Genomic DNA, 16,889 nt, shown 5'->3' with positions numbered 1-16,889 from the left:
ACAGTGTGTTGGGAGTATTTTTGATCAGTGAGCTACAGTTATAACTGCTCACCTGCATTACTGAATGTGGAACACAGTGGGCAGACAATATTAAGTTTTATTGAATGACAGTTGCATTACAGGTGGAATAAAATTACTGACTTGCAATATGCCGATCTGTTAAAAGCTATTGAGATAAAAATGTATATATACAAAATAGAAATGCCATTTTAGGTAAAAATGACTGATTAATTTACAACAAAAAAAATTAACATTGTAGTTTTACAGTTTGTTTGATTCATCAAGCACAGTTACTCTTGAATCCATAACAGTTCTACAATTTAATCTGGACAAAATGCTATTCCAAATCATCCAGGCTTTGAAACACACATTAGGGGTAGAATGTTAGCTATCCCAGGGTGGATACAGAGGAAAATTTAAAATTGAGATGTAAGCCCAAGTGATGTCACTGCATTCCTGAATAGCTAAGTAAATGTGCTGCCGAGGATGGGTAGGCTACCGAGCTTTACCTCAGCAGTATGTTGGAAGGGTGCTCTGAGGTAAGTGAAGAGAGACCACTAACCAAGACAATGAGTTTTGCTACTCAGATTAATAATCAACTGTCATTTGTCTTTGGAGACAAAAAGCGCCTGCATGTGTCATGAGTAAATGCAGTAACCAGAATGATATACTCAAAATCGATGCTTGTTTTAAGAGATGGTGAATGTCAGATGCTTGGCTACTTTTTAGGTGTGGATTCAAGATAAAATGAGTGTTAAGTTTCATGGAAAAAGAATTTGCTTCTCCAGTGACAGGTTTTAGTCTACCCAAATTGCATCTAATTCTGCTCAAGTACTAGCTCAGTTAATGTTACAAAGTTATAATTTCTAAATTAGCTTTGCCTAATATGGGATGTTCACATGAATGGAGGTTTGATTTTGGAAGACCTATCCAAATGCAGAAAGAAATCTGACTTAATGTGAGAAACCAGTGAAGCAGTTGAAAGCTCATTTGGCTGGTCCAACCAGTGACTTAAGAGTTCGCAGGAATTGTTTTATTGTAGAAACCCAAGTGTTGGTTCTCCCTCTAGCAGACTTTGGAACTGTTTTATCCATTTGGGGAAGACCCCACCCACCCATCACATTTCTGGAATGAGGCCCTTAATGCAGGTCGTCCAAACTTTGAAAAAGGAACAAGACAGAAAAGACAGAACTTTTCAAATATTCCAGCTGTGACCTATCGACATAACAGTATTTTAAGAATTCTTTCAGACCATCTAGATTTAAATCTAACCTTTTAAGACAGTGATATAAATGTGCCGTTGCCCCTTTATCTTAGCTACAGTTTGGAGAGACAGGCCTTTTTCGTGTCAGAAGTATGTAGTTTCTGTGCTGGACTGCATTTTAAAATCTTGTCTAATGTTTAGGCTCTCAACTGCAAAGGGAAGGTGAGAGTGCTATATCTAAGCAGGACTTGTCACAGATGTCTGTTTTCTATCAGATAGGAATCTCCCTGATGGGGAAACAGGGAAACAGGCACAGAGAAGTGAAGAGTTTGGTCATGTTCTCATGTGCTCAAGACTAAGCTAGGCCCTCGCTGCCCCCGATCTGGGAGAAGCTGTGCCACTCTAGAGAGTGGTCTCGCCGTCCGCCTCTCTTCCGTATTTGTCCTTGTCTGTGAAGTCATAGTCTGACTCCATCTCTATCTTCACCTGTGGCACCATGAACACGGGGCTCCGGGAGTAGTTGAAAGCAGGTGAAGATGGACAGGAAATTCTGAAGTGCAAGGTGATGCTGGACAAGAGGAGGAAGGAAGGATGATTCAGCTGGCTTTGGCTCTTGCCCAGAGCAGAGCTCTGATCAAAGTCCTCTTGCCTTAGGAACCCTGAACACATCACGATCTGCGTCCCTTTCAGCCACAGAATGTTGACTGGTCTCTCCCTGTCCCACATCACTGTCACACTGTTCTAAGTCAGGATTCTGCCTAGTTCTCTGTTTAGAGGATAGAATCCAAGTTCTTTTGGGTGGCCAGGCAGGAGCTTCGCTGGTGGCCTCTACTTGTTCTGTGCCCTGTATGTTTACATGGTGCTTTAGGCTTGTGCTACCCCTCTCTGCCCCTCCTTGGGGCTGGTCCCCATGGAATCTCTCCTAGATGCTCCAGAAGACTAAGCCCTTGTGGAGGCCCCTGGCCCTTCTCTGCTTTGAAACAGATTAGATTCTGTTTTCATGCACAGTGCTGTCTCAGTTTATACATCTTTAAACCCCCAGGAGTAAACATCATGCTCTCAGATCATTGGTGCTTAATCCTTATCAAACTAGATCATGTTGCTGAGCTTTCTCTTCCCTGAAAGGCAATCTTGCTACTTAGTCATCTTTCCATCCTTCTAGTTTCATAGATTTGGCAAAACACCAGTGTGGTTGAGCAGTGCCATCTCCATATGGCTGTGATTTCAACCTGGTCCAAATCCTCTTCCACTGCCTGAACCTGGGGAATTATAAATCTGACTTGGTATAAGTTATTTTTAAATGAAAATGGTTCAGGAGAGCTAAACTGCTTTTCTCCTAATGTGTATGCACATAAAGACCAGTAGATTAGGGCATGAAGCCCTGGTTGTGGGTTTGAGATGGGAAGGAAGGCAGAGATGTACACTGGCCATGGGACTCCTGGGCAGCAGCCTCCTGGAGGAGGGCTGCCCCAGTGCTGTGTCCTGGCATTGTAGTGACAGCTTTGCCTCATCATTAGAAGATCCCATAAGCGTTTTCTTACAAACTCAGTGAGTGTTATCTAGGTGGAGATTCGTGTGCCTCTAGATCTGGGCTAGCTTGGGCCCTTGCCTGGGCTCGTTCTCATTCAGAGCCATCCCTGTCCACTCCAGGCCCAGGTAGGAAAAGGACGGCCGTGCCTTGGAGTCTACAGAAAGAACTGAGACAAAAGCTTTCGGGCCTCCAAGATTCCCTTTCCCATTCTGAGCCCCCTTGTGCTGCATCATCAAGCTGTTCCCTCTGTTCATATACATGGAATTCTGTTAAGAGCTCTGGGACCATGGTTGCTTGGGGGTCCCTGACATCAGGGGCTTAGCCCTTTGACTCCTGTTCCTACCTCTACTAAATCTTTGCCATTTAGTTAGTTCTCCTGGGGACTGCTATGACCAGTAAAACTGGTATTTTAGTCCACACATCCTCAAATATTTCAGCTCTAGTGTCCATTCATTCTGGCTTTAATGTGTGTTAAAATCAGGTCAGGTTTCCCACCATTCCACTTTCCCCCCCTCCAACCCTGGCCTTCAGTGTCTTCCTTTTCTAGAACTGGGTAACTTTGTGGGCTGAAACCCCATGGTACATGGCAAGAAGACACATAGGTTACTTGGCCCCCACGGTCATCAGATCCCTCCACCTTTGTCTCTTGTCTCCTAGCCAAGACCTTTTACTGTGTCATGGGCCAGGCTGGGACATCCTAGTCCCTCACCTTCCTGGCTGTGGCTGAGTCTAATCCCCAAAGAGTCTACCCAGTGGCCTTTACCTGCGATCGAGTTCTGAGCCAGTGAAGGAAGCATCAGAGTGAGTAACTCCAACTGGAAGATCTTTTCCCTGGCATGAGAATCAAAGTGTCAGCTGTGCGCAGGCCTGAGCTCTGTGCAGAAGAATAGCCTACTTCTTTAGGGCTTACCCCACCCTTCCTTCTCTTCACTTCTCTTCTCTCTGACCTTGTGTTCAATATCCCCAAGAGGAATGCTAGGGCTTTGCCAAGATGGTGGCTTCTGGCCCAATTCCTCCTTCACACCCAGGGCCTCAGCCAGGCTAGAAGGGTGTGAGGCAGCGGGGAGGGCCAAGGAAGGAAGACAGGGGATGGTAGGATGGAGATGCAAAGGGGGTCTGAGAACAGGAGGAGTCCATGGTGGGACTGGAGGTTACAGGAAGTCCTGGCAGGATACCCTGCTACCCACCCAGATCTGCCTCTTTAAGGAGAATGCAAGGCTCAGAGCACTAGGGACAAGCAGAAACTTGGGCTCCCGGGATGGTAAACGAAGTTTGAACCCTCCCAGGCAGACACCTTCTGGGGGGCCAATCACAGTACAACCAAGGGGCCTGCAGTCCTACCATAACTATCCTTCAGACAGAAAGCTTGCCTCTGATTTGCATTCTGAACCATTTCACCCACAACTGGAAAACACAAAAGGCTCAGAGGCCATGTCAGGATGGACATGTTCTGAAGTGACCCAGGGAAGGGCCTGAGCGAAGTGAAGTCAGGCCATTGGAATGGGTGGGAAGTCCTAGTTCCCTGCACTCTGCCCAGCAATTGGGTTCTCTCCCATGCACAGTGCTGAATCTTCTGCAATACAGACAGAAGTCACTTGAAGGAAGAGCTGCGAGCAATAGAGAGCAGGAGAGAGATACTATGTCTTTTACTTACTGGCAACACACTGGATACTGTTTTGGGGATCTGATGGGACACTTTCCATAGAGATCTTTATAACTGAGGGAGGAGGGAACTGGGGCTGGAGAGAAACAGTAGGAAAAGCTGATAAACACCATCAGTATGACAACTCTGGCTTTCTTGGAAAGCCACATGCTCTGCAGCATGCAAACTACCATCTTCCACACAGACTAGACAATGAGGGGCACGCCATGTGCTCCAGGACCCCCAGGGACACGGACAGAGTTAGCCACTGTACTAGACATGCAGAGTCCATAGTGTGGAACTCTTCTGAGCATGTTTCCCTTGAAACAGTTTCACCTGTCACAGAACCAGTCTCTGGGGACCGAATCCCACACACTAGCTGAGTTGCTGTAAAGCTGTGTCAAGTGATTTAGTGCAAACCCAGTCCTGATTCCCATCGAATACACCATCATCCAGAGATGTGTTTTCTCAGCCTGGGAATAGTTCCTGGCACACAGAAGTTCCTCAAATATTCAGGGGCTGAATCCACCAAAGAAATGTCCTTTAAAAAAAATCTCTCAGACTCTGTTTTCAGAACCCACCTTCATAAAGCATCTACAACAAGCATATGAATGGGAGCAGAAAGTAATTAAGGACCAGGGAAGTCTGGGTTGCTTGCTGTCATCAGAAGATTATATAATTGCCACTTATCACTTGCCCATGGGCAGCTCATGTCTGACAAAGGCAAGATCACAAAAGGGCAAGGAGGGAACAGGAAGGTGAGCTCCAGGTTAGGTGTGGTGTTAGGGAATGGCCTGGACAGCTCAGCATACTGGATAGCAACAATGTCCTAGTCAGGAGCAGTTTCCTTACTCCCCTCTTAGCTGTTCAGCTCTGTGCCCATCTTGGGCATATCACATCCCTTCTAGGGGGACAGTTTCATTCTCTGTAACTTGCACTTGGACTAGTCAATCTTGCCTTTTAGCATTTTGCTAATATGATTTCTGGCCTGGCTCTTTATGGACCTCTGAGAGTTTTGAGGGTGGGACGAGAAGGAAGCAGGGAGGAAAAAGGCAAAGGGGGCAGCAGGTAGTCCCAGGCACCTGGGTGATGCAGCCACTGCCAGGAGTACTCTTTCCCTCCCATCCCCTGCATCTCTAATATCTCCCAGGCAGGTCCAAGGAAAGCATGTGCCCAGCTGCTCCTGCATGTCCAAGAACTCTCCCCAGGCCTGCTCCCATCCTAGGGAGGTCCCTCAGGGTCTCCTTGCATGTTGGTGCCCCACCCCACTCGTTCACTGCCCAGTCATGGACTAGAGGTGTCCAACTAACAGGCTTCATTCTGACCTGCCTGGAGGCCACATACACCTATAACTGAGCCCTCTGCTGGAATCACCCCCAGAACAGCTTCATGCCACCGGAGGAGCCCCCTCCCTGTCCCGGTGGAAGTGGCCGCAAGATCTCCCAACGCTTCCTGGCTGCCCAGGCCTCACAACTTTCCCACCTGATTGTCACTGTCCTCGCGGGCCCCTTTCCCTCTCTTCTTTTTCTTGTCTCTCTCCTTCTTCTCCTTCTCCGGAAGGATGTTGTCAATCCAGGCCAGGTCGTGCTGGGAGAAGACGAAGTCTAGCAGCCTCCGGACGATGATTAGGCCCAGGATCTGTGGAGGGTGTAGGGAATCTGAGCCTGTGGGGAGTTGCAGAGAACTGGGGCCTCAGGGTCCCTCCATCAGCAGGGAGTGGGCTCTCTAGGGCCGACCTTCTAGAGCCACCCCCAAGTTCCCATGAGCCACCATCCCCCACCTTTGGTGGCTTTTCCTTCAGCTGGCTTTTCCTCCAGTAGGTGACCAAGTTTGTGAGTGACCAAGAGGAACTGGCAAGAGGGGAACATCATAATTCTGTACATCAGCGGTTCCCAAAGCTAAGCATGCTCAGAACCAGGGGATGAGGGGAGGTGGGATGGGGGCTTGAACCAGCTGCTCCTCCTGGGGTTTCTGCATTAGCAGGTCTCAAGTGAAGCCCAGGAACTAGCATCCCCAACGAATCCCTCAAGTGATGTTGATGCTGCCAGTCCAGGGACCACACTTAGAGATCCGTTGTCTGCCCTACTTCTGGGAGTTTATAATCTCCACTTTCAAAGAGCTGAGTAAAGCATGGCAGGACATCTAGAGTTTCCAATGGCCGGTTTTGACATTTTGCTTCTGTTCAGGACCAACAAATTACACTAAGAAACAAGTGCTCTTTGGGAGAGAGCAAAGAGCTCTTACAAGTTCAGCAAGCCCAGATAGCCAGTCACACATGTTACCCCTTTACCCCCAAGAACTGGCTAATAAGGATCAGACTGGAAATGGCTCCCAGCTGAGTCGAGCACAGATTCATCACTCTTGCTGCTTGTTGGAATAGAGCAGAGATGGAGAAGACAAACCAGGCTGCAGAAACAAACCAGTGGATGCCAGGAGCAGTGGGGAGGGGTGGGCCTTTTGGAGTGACAGAGCCATTCTGTGTTCTTGCTCTGGTGATGGTATCACTGTTCCATGTATCTGTCAAAGCTTGGGACCAGAGAGGGACTTTCCTGTGCGTCTGTAACAATCAGCAGGGGTTCTGATCTTGCTCCTTGCACCCTACTCCCTCATGCTCCCTGAGGCTCAGCTGGCTCAGCTATAAGGCAGGGTCACCAGGGTGCTGCCAGACAGGATAGCGCAGGAACTACAAGCCTCAGTTACTGTGCAGTATCCCTGGCCATCGCTGAGGCCTGAAGGCTGCTGCCATGGCAGACCTGCTTCTTTTGCGAGAGGCTGTTCGTGATCCTGGCTGCATGCCCATGTGCACCTGCAGGCTCAGCTCCCCATTGCATAGATTCAGATTGGCTTCATCTGGATCAAGCTTAATCAGTAGCCAAGGTCAGGAGGCCCTGACCAGAGCCCTCCCTGAAGCGCACGCCTCAAGTCTCACCTGTGTCCACTTAGGCCTCCAGCTGTCCTCAACCTTGGGGCCAGGCATCCAGTGGCCTGTGCTAGGGGCCTATGCTCCTTTAACTTTTTTTTTTTTTTTGACATAGTTTCACATCTAGGTGAAATTGGCCAGAGTAGTCAAAGAACTCGTGTGTGCCTTCCTGCAGTCCCAAACTTGATGCTGACACTGGGTTCTGAGGTTTTTGATTGATCTCTGATCCTGGTTCTTTTCCCTCACCAGTTATGTTTTTCAATTCTGTTATTTTGGGATGGTGGGAAGACTTGTCCTGCAAACAGATCTACTTCTGAATTAGAAGTGCTGACAGGTAGCAGTGGGGAATGGCTTCTCCCGCCCCCTAGGGGGATGGGGCTTCCTCTGTGCCACAGGACCCCCCTGCTCACCACCCTCCTGGGCTTCACAGCTCTCAGCTTGTTCTGGGTCAGGTTCCCCATGAGAAGGCCAAGGACAGGTGCGAGGGGGGCGCTCCCGACAGAGCAGGCCAGGGTGGGGAGCCTGTGGTCACCTTACCATGACCGGGAAGATGATGGCAGCCACTGTGGACTTGAGGATCCAAAGCACGGCCAGGCAGAGGACCTGCACCAGGGTGAAGAGGTGGATCCGGCGCAGGGGCACATGCCGCAGGAAGGCATGGTCTGGCTGGTGCTTGGCTGGCATCAGGAAAAGCTTGCAGCGGTCCCAGAACTGGTGAAGACAGTATAAGGCTCAGCCTGGAAGGGCTTGGATTAGGTGTAGGGGTGCCTCGGTGGGTCTTAGAGCAGGGACACCCAATCTGGAACTTAGGGACACATAGGAGGGGCTGGAGAGAGGGGGTAGATCCCTGTAGATGGTCACAAGAAAAGTGCAACTTCAATGCAACACAAACTATCCAAGACGGGGGATGGGATTTCATATAAATACAGTAAAAGAAAATGTTTTCCTCTGTGGAGTCACCTTGGGGAGGAGAAAGGAGGAACAGTAAAACTCTCATTCTAGTTAGTAAGACCTAGGTTTGGTTTCGGAGACTCAGTTTGACCATTTGTGAAATGGGGATCACAGCAGCTCATTTACCCCCTAATTATAGGGAGTAAATGAATGACACCTGTAAAATGCCCACTACAGCTATGTGCCCTGGTGCGTGGTGCAAATAAATGGCAGTATCATTACTTATGCCCTTTCAGTGAACTGGGACAGCAGGATTTTGGGAGTTCAGTGACACAGGACCACATGGGGAACGTTGGCTGCGCGTGGTACCAGTCTGGAGAGCCTTACCTGGATGCCGTTGAGGGAGGCCACGCCCATGTAGAGGAAGACTCCATAGAGCACCGGCAGGGGGATGAACTGAAACGAGAACACAGCTCTGGACAGGGCCCTGCCTGAGGCGGGGTGGGGGGCCTTGGTCACCCAGTACTGAGGGACAGGATTGAGGCAGCTGGGGAGCCCTGTGATTTGGCAGTACTGAGGGTTCAGCAAACTTGGAGTCAGAGAGGACGGGGAGCCCAGCCTGTGGCTCCTCTGCTGGTCCCGCATGTATGTGGTCTGATGGGAGTGGACTTGTGGCAAGTCCGAGTGCCTCCATAAGCTGCCTTCTGCCCTCTCCTGCCAGTCCTTTTTCACCTCCAGCCTCAGTGGAGGGTCCCCCAAAGCTGCTTCGCCTGCCGGAGGCTGTGGACCTTGGGTGAGCTGACCTGCATCGGCAGGGCCAAGCCACTTAATAAAACTCATGCACCATCTACTGTCAGAGAAGAAAATACAGAATTGTGTGAAATAACCTCCAGTAACCAAAGAACTATGAGTAGATTGGTGGGTACCCTGCTGTTCAAACATGCACACAGGTGGTTTGCTGCTCTTTAAAAGATGGGATCAGGGGCCAGAGCTGCTGTAGAGTATGCTAAACCTCCACCTGCTGGTTCCAGCCCTGGCATCCCATATGGGCACTGTTTCCAGCCCTGGTGTACCACTTCCATTCCAGCTCCCTACTAATGCACCTGGAAGAGCAACAGAGGCTGGCCTGGGTCCTTGGATCTGTGTTCCCATGTGGAAGACTAGGAGGAAGCTCCTGGTTTCACAGCAGCCTGGCTCTGGCTGGTACAGCTATTTGAGGGAGTGGGTCAGCAGATGGAAGATTTTTTTTTTTCCCAAAGATTTATTTATTTATTGGAACGTCAGATATACAGAGAGGAGAAGAGACAGAGAAAGATCTTCCATCCAATGATTCACTCCCCAAGTGAGCGCAACGGCCAATGCTATGCCGATCCGAAGCCAGGATCCAGGAATTTCTTCTGGGTCTCCCACATGGGTGCAGGGTCCCAAAGCTTTGGGCCATCCTTGACTGCTTTCCCAGGCCACAAGCAGGGAGCTGGATGGGAAGTGGAGCTGCCGGGATTAGAACCGGCGCCCATATGGGATCCTGGGCGCGTTCAAGGTGAGGACCTTAGCTGCTAGGCCACGCTGCCGGGCCCCAGATGGAAGATTTTTCTGTCTCTCCTTCTCTCTGTGTGTAGGTCTGCCTTTTAAATAATCAACCAACTAATCCTAGAATTCATACTGTTCTGCCATTATCACTGCAGATCTCTGAAAGCTGTTCTGGACATTTCTCTACCCCCTGTTTAAGCTAAATTTCTGCCCCTTTTATTCTCCCCCTTTCTGCTCCCATGGCTCTCCACAGTCCCCAGGGTGCCCTGTCTTGGTCTCAGGGTGGCTGTGTTGGAGCTCTCTGGCAAGCACACAACATTGTGCAGAATCAGGCTGTCTCAGTCGGAGATCCCACCTGAGAACACTGAGAAATTCTAACCTCTCTTATAAATTATGTTCGTTTCAGGACACAAAGCATGATTTGGACCTATATGCTGTGACTTCAAGACATTTGAACTTAAAGTAAAGTAGGGGGACCCGGCACTGTGGCCTAGCAACTAAAATCCTCACTTTTAACACGCTGGGATCCCATATGGGCACCGGTTCTAATCCTGGCAGCCCCACTTCCCATCCAGTTCCCTGCTTGTGGCCTAGGAAAGCAGTTGAGGACAGCCCAAAGCTTTGGGAACCTGCACCCGCGTAGGAGACCCAGAAGAGGATCTGGGTTCCTGGCTCAGATTGGTGCAGCACCGACCATTGGGGTCACTTGGGGAGTGAATCATCAGATGGAGGCTGTTTCTCTCGGTCTCTCCTCTCTGTATATCTGACTTTGCAATAACAATAAATAAATCTTAAAAAAAAGTAGGAATTAGAGGGACACTGCTTCCTTCTGTTGATGATTTAGGAGACTTTTTGCCTGGCTGTGGAACAATAATACTGTCCTAATAACTCTTAATTGTAGCAGCAATTGAGGAAACAACAAAAACAATAAACCATAGCTGTAACATGATTTACATGGCTTAAAACTTCTCTCGCCCCAATGGATGTGAAAACTACACCAAAGGACAGAGGTAGGTGGCAGGTGACATGATATCTAATTGCCAGTGACTGATCATGATATCTAATTACCAGTGACTACTGATTACCAGTAGTCATTGCTTTATCCAATGGATGACACTGTCCACTTGCAGGCTCAAGCAGCTCCCCTAGCAATCACAAAGGCCATGACATCACCTCCTACCAGTGGCAGGGCTGTGATCTAGCATTCTGCTCATCAGCACCAATCTTCCTCAGGGAAGCACCAATCTTCCAGGGAAAGGCCCTTCCCAAATAGCAGTGAAATAAACAGTGGCACAAAAGTGCCCCTTTGCACCAGCTTCAGCACACGGGTGAAAGGACCCAGCAGTCACCACAGCTCCACAGCACCAGCAGTAGGAGGTTGAGGCCTTCCTGCAGGAGACTGGGAGCATGACAGCAGCACGGGCCCCAGAGAAGGGCTTCTGACCGATCCAAAGAGTCATGGCTAAGGGTGAGCAAGAGACAAGGCCAAAGCACACTGTGGGCAGGTGTTTGGTGCAGCGGCTGAAGACTCACATCCCACATCTGAGTGTCTCCACTCAAATGTGGGCATATCTTCCATAGCTTCCAGATTCCTGCTAATGTGTGCTCTGGGAGGCAACAGCTAACCATGGCTCCAATGTTCAACTCCTACCATCCACATGGGACACCTGGATGGAGTTCCTGACTTCTGGCTTTGGTCTGACCTAGCTCTGGCTGTTGCATGGATTTGGGGAGTAAACTAGCAAATGGAAGATCTCTGTATGACTCTATACCTTAAAAAATGAGCAAAAATTAAACACGAGTCAAAACCAAGGTTGAGCAGGGCCAGATGTGCAATTCATTTATGTTGGCCATCAAACATATGCCCTCCAGCCCTAGTACCTTTGCTTGACAAGATGAACAAATATGTGCAAATTGGTGATGGAAGGACTGAAGATGATAACTGATTCTCTAACCACAAATAGTGTTGCATATACTAGGGGTTAGGAGGTATGGGTGAGGAGAGAAGAGGGGAACACTAGGAGAAGAGAAACAAGGGGATGAAGAGAAAATATTTCCTTACTACTCAAAGTATAGTCCTTGCACCAGCATCATTAGCATTACCTGTGAGCTTGTTAAAAATGCAGACCATTGGGGCTTATGCCATAGTTCACCTGGTCAATCCTCTATCTTTAAGTGTCAATATCCCATATGGGCACCAGTTTGTGATCTGGTTGCTCTACTTCCCAACCAGTTCCCTGCTTATGTCCTGGGAAAGCAGCAAAGGATGGCCCAAGTCTTGCAACCCTGCACCAACATGGGAGGTGCAGAAAGACTCGTGGCTCCTGGCTTTGGATAAGCTCAGCTCTGGCCATTGTGGCCTCTTGGAAAGAGAACCAAAAGATGGAAGGCCTTTTTTTGCCCCTCCTTCTCTCTGTTAATCTGCTTTCCAGGGAAAATAATTAAATCTTCTTTCAGGTCTCCCATGCAGGTGCAGGGTCCCAAGGCTTTGGACCGTCCTTGACTGCTTTCCCAGGCCACAAGCAGGGAGTTGGATGGGAAGTGGGGGCCACCAAGACACGATCCGGCACCTATGTGGGATCCCGGCACATTCAAGGCGAGGACTTTAGCTACTAGGCTACAGCACCAGGCACAGTGCTTGTTTTTAAACAAGATTCCTGGGTGATTTTTATACACATTAAAATTTGAGGGCCCGGCGCGGTGGCGCAAGTGGTTAAAGGTCCTCGCCTTGCACGCCCGGGATCCCATAGGGTCACCGGTTCTAATCTCTGCAGCCCCGCTTCCCTTCCAGCTCCCTGCCTGTGGCCTGGGAAAGCAGTTGAGGATGGCCCAAAGCCTTGGGAACCTGCACCTGCGTGGGAGACCCGGAAGAGGCTCCTGGCTTCGGATCGGCATAGTATTGGCCCGTTGCACTCACTTGGGGAGTGAATCATCGGACGGAAGATCTTCCTCTCTGTCTCTCCTCTCTGTATATCGGCCTTTCCAATAAATAAATAATAAAAATAAATCTTTAAAAAAAATTTGAGACACTCTGGGGCAAATCGTAGTAGAGAACATCGTTAAAAACAGGGGTAGTTAATACATAATACAAGAACATTACGAAATAAAGAACAATAGCAAGTAGCTTTTGATTTACAGTCTCTAAAATTCATAGTATCAGGGAGACCTGCAGAAGGAGTTCCCTGGCTGCTCAAAGTCTGCAGGTTGTCCATGTCCATCTCACCTGCGAACAAGCAACGGAGCTGTGCTTTGGCTAGCCAAAGGCTTTGCCCGAGTCACATAGGATGTGCAGAACTGTACATCTCAATTATTTTAATTAAAGTATCATGAGCTTACTACCTTCACTCAGTGTACAATATTAGTGAAAAAACATTAATTTATTAAGATCAGATGTGTAAACAACATGAGTAAAAACCTAGAAGATTTGTATGCATAATATAACCAGTGTGTTCACAACATAGCTGATCACACTGCTTACACACTGATGACATCATTGTGGAATTTTCTAACTGGTTTGTGTTCTAGTCAAACACAGATAAGAGCTGGTGTAACGTGATTGTGCCACAGAACATGCTCCCAGGGCAGCCCTGCCTTACCTGAGGTCAGCTTCTTCATCGTGAGGACACAGATGTAGCTGCCAGCAAAGTGATTCCAGGAACTTCTGGCCCCCCAAGCATGCTGTTCTTAGGCTTAAGCTTTATTTTTCTGTCTTAAAAGACTTCTTTATTTATTGGAAAGACAAAGTGACACAGAGAGAGTGAGCTTCCATCTGCAGATTCACTTCCCAAATGGACACAACAACGAGGTGTGGACCAGGGTGCAGCCCAGAGCCAGGAGCTCTATCCGGTTCTCCCACACAGATTGCAGGGGCCCAAGCACTTGGGTCATCGTCTATTGGCTTCCCTGGTATATTAGTAGGAATGCTGGATTGGAACTGGAGCAGCCAAAACTGGAGTCAGTGCTCTGATATGGGATGCTGGTGTTATAAGTAGAGGCTTGAGTAGCTGTGCCACAATGCTGGGCCCAAACTTGAGCCTTCCAAGGCAAATCCTTGTCTAGTAAATAGTTATTAGGACTGACTACACACTGGTTCTTTGGAATCCTCTTTCCACAGAAATGAAGACTCCTTGGGCACTTAAAATACAGTTTTAAATAAACAAGGTAACTGCCTATCTGTGTAATCTGTTTCCTGCACAATAGAAACAGCCTTTAAAGAATGGCCAAGCTCAGACCTGCTGCCCAGGTTTGCCCAGCCTCGAGTTCGAAGCCAGAAATAGTCACCACTGTAAATACATCAGTTAGTGTCATGGCTCTTTAGCCTTTGTTTCATACAAGGCCACTCTGAATGACCTGTTCTGAGATATTCAAAGAGGGAAATATCTGAAGACATTCAGGGTAATTTTGGGCAAGCTCAGTTCAAGAAGTAACATTTTGTGGGTGCTGATCAGAGTTTCAGCTGTAGTGGAGAAAGTTGGTGGGACACCTGTTCCTGGTCAGAGACTGCTCTGGGGACACCTGTCTTGATAGCACCCTGAGTCTCCTTGGCCAGCTGGCCTGGTGGGACATGATCAAATGGAGCTTCTTCCGCCTGTGTGGGAGGAGTCCCTCTGTGTCCAAGATGTGCAGAACAGAGGAGCAGAGAATAGGCTTGGAGGGTGGTGGGAGAAGCCTCCCCTGCAGGAGATGGGAGAGCATACAGGCCTCAAGCAAGGCCCAAACCCACAACAATGTGGACATGCCTTGCTCTGTCCTCCAGAAAGGTGAGCCAGACTCTGGGAGGGGTGGCAGAGAGCAGGGAGGACTGGAGGCAGTGACAAATGATGCAGGCTTACAGGAAATGATAATGGTGAAATTTTACTTTGACCTAATGGGATCCTGTGTTTGAGGGGTGGGAAACACAGGCCAGAGATTCCAAGGACTGGTGGGGCCCCATCTCCTCCTTGCCTCTCAGGCCTGAGCTCTGAGCTATCTCGGGGTGGGGCAGAAGTGAGCCTGGGTGGGGTACAGAGCCTCACCTTCAGGATGGGAGCCAGGAAGACAGAGATGCCCGTCAGGATGAAGACAATGATGCCAGTCACTCTCTGTTCCCTGGAGAAGAGCAACAGTCAGGGTGCAGCAGGCTACACTCAGGGACCACCCCAGGCCCTCCTGCCTCTGTGGCCTGAGCTTGTGTTTATCCAAGACCAGGACTTGTTGCCTGTAGCCCAGTGGAACTACCATGGGAAGATGGGGAGCCCCTGAGTGAAGTGAAGGTGTCTGGTAGGGGCTTCAAGGAGGTGTCTGTGCAGTGGCTAATTGCTAGGACACTTCAGCCACATGGACTTAGGATGAGAAGTACCCACTCCCCTGGCCCTAAGTCATATGTCTTCAATGGTGTGAGGCCAGAGAAGGTAGTATGGCCGTGGCAAGGCACATCAGGTGTCAGGGGCTTGGAGGCAGAGGACTCAGGGACCTGGGAGGGGATGTTGCCCTGACCAGCTGTAAGCCTGCAGACAGGCAGAGAATTCCTGCCTGGGAGCGGGCTGGTCAAGGGTCCAAGGCATTGGGGAAACGCTCTTGGGATAGCCACTTAAGAGAAGCCCAGGATCTGACACAGGCTCTCCCGGGCCCTAAAGGGTAGATGTACTTCTCACTCCAAATAGTTCTGGAACCTTCCATGAGACATGAGAGGAGGAGTAAGAAAAGGGATCAAAGTAACAGTCCAGGACCACAGCCTGGGGAAGCAGAGGGCCCAGGAAAGCTTTCTGGAGACTGAATAGGACCTGAACGCAAGGGGGGCTAGGGGGCCCAGCAGGAGCAGAGCCTAGGTGTGCCTGGCTGCAGGCGGGGATGTGGACTGTTTTGATACCAACAACAAGAAAGCACTTCTTGATACTGAATTTCCATCTCTCCTTTTCTTCCTTCTTACACATATGATGGCCAAGCACTGGCTAACATTCCTTGATGCAAAGCGGGTTTCCCCTGCCCCAGGCACCAGCCTCTCCCACTCAGGCAATGTGCCTGACCCCCAAGAACTGCGGCTGCTCCCTCCTACCTGACCCCCAAGAACTGCGGCTGCTCCCCGGGGGCGCTGGTCTCTGTCTCCATCTTGAGGCTGTCGATGTGGGCGATGGAGATGACAGTGGCAGCCACATACCAGGGCAGCCCCGTGAAGGAGCAAAGGGCCATGAGGATGCCCACCCAGAACAGGTCCAGGTGGTAGCCAGCAGCCTTCTGCAGGGGGCAGAGGGAGAGCTGTCCAGGAGGCCATCTCATTTCATGGACCTGGGGACTCCCAAGGGGGCCACCACCCTGCCCTGGAGGTGGATCCCCAAGTCCTCTCATTATGGAGGAAGGTGAGCCAGGCAAAGGTCACAGGTGACGAGAGGAATGCCCAGGCTTAGAGGGGCATGGGCTTATGTCCCAGGGGAGAAGGACACCCACCTTGTAGCCCAGCACTTCTGCAGTTTCTGAAGGAGGGGCCCCAGTAGGGGCAGCCTTAGGCTTGGGGGTTGGGAATGGCGATGGGGGCAGCATCTTGGACCCAGAGACAAGGAGGAGGGAGGCAAAGGATGTCTAGGCCTCAGAGTTCCAAGCTGAGCCCTCAGCACAGTCTGCTCAGAACCCCAAGTTCACCATCAGGAGGGACTCAGAGGCAAGATGCTACATTCCTACTCCTCACAGCAAGTCGCCCCAGCCCTGCAAGCCTTCTCCCACCTGGAAGTAACAAATTTCCCTTCCAATCCCAAAATGAAACAGGGGTGGGGACCTCCAGGCTTCCTCCAAAATACCACAGGCAGCAGCACTCCCTCTTTAGGCACCTCCCCCCAACTCTGTTCCCAGCAGCAGCCTTACCCTCAGCTTATTCTCCTTCCGGTTGACAATGACGGCTGTGATCTGCTGATCCATGAAGATCAGGATGGTCACCAGCAGGGCGGGCAGGATGCTCGCCGGGTACACCCACCACGGATTCTTCCCAAAGGGAGCCACGAACCAGCCTCGGTCAGGCCGTGTGGGCTGAGCGGGAAGAAAGGGAGACGGCCCTTTCCTCTCTCCCTTGGCCCAGGGTACCCACTGGCAGCCCATTCTCCCACTTCCTCATCCTCCATGCTCAGGTTGCTTTTTGAGCCATCTTTCACTTTTAGACATTAGGCACATGAGGCATTAGAGACTGCAGAGGCAGACAGAGGTG

The 16,889-nt window shown here is 50.0% G+C and overlaps 1 protein-coding gene across 1 annotated transcript in view; it reads right to left on the bottom strand.

Annotated features, from left to right (window-relative positions):
* Window positions 1–1,291: 1,291 nt before the first annotated feature.
* Window positions 1,292–16,889, bottom strand: part of SLC4A5 (solute carrier family 4 member 5) — a 55,795-nt gene continuing 40,197 nt past the window's right edge. Inside the window, exons 16-24 of the mRNA XM_040993675.1 lie at window positions 16,553–16,714; window positions 15,753–15,931; window positions 14,734–14,806; window positions 8,576–8,644; window positions 7,835–8,008; window positions 5,860–6,015; window positions 4,390–4,474; window positions 3,499–3,566; window positions 1,292–1,772 (exon numbers count right to left, since the gene is read on the bottom strand). Of these exons, the coding sequence (XP_040849609.1) occupies window positions 3,532–3,566; window positions 4,390–4,474; window positions 5,860–6,015; window positions 7,835–8,008; window positions 8,576–8,644; window positions 14,734–14,806; window positions 15,753–15,931; window positions 16,553–16,714 (933 nt within the window). The 3' untranslated portion in view covers window positions 1,292–1,772; window positions 3,499–3,531. The remainder of the gene's footprint in view (window positions 1,773–3,498; window positions 3,567–4,389; window positions 4,475–5,859; window positions 6,016–7,834; window positions 8,009–8,575; window positions 8,645–14,733; window positions 14,807–15,752; window positions 15,932–16,552; window positions 16,715–16,889) is intronic.

This window comes from Ochotona curzoniae, unplaced genomic scaffold, assembly GCF_017591425.1.
Source record: "Ochotona curzoniae isolate NIBS_2020 unplaced genomic scaffold, NIBS_Ocur_1.0 contig_883, whole genome shotgun sequence".
Taxonomy (NCBI): Eukaryota; Metazoa; Chordata; class Mammalia; order Lagomorpha; family Ochotonidae; genus Ochotona; species Ochotona curzoniae.
This window is presented reverse-complemented; position numbering and strand designations above follow the sequence as displayed.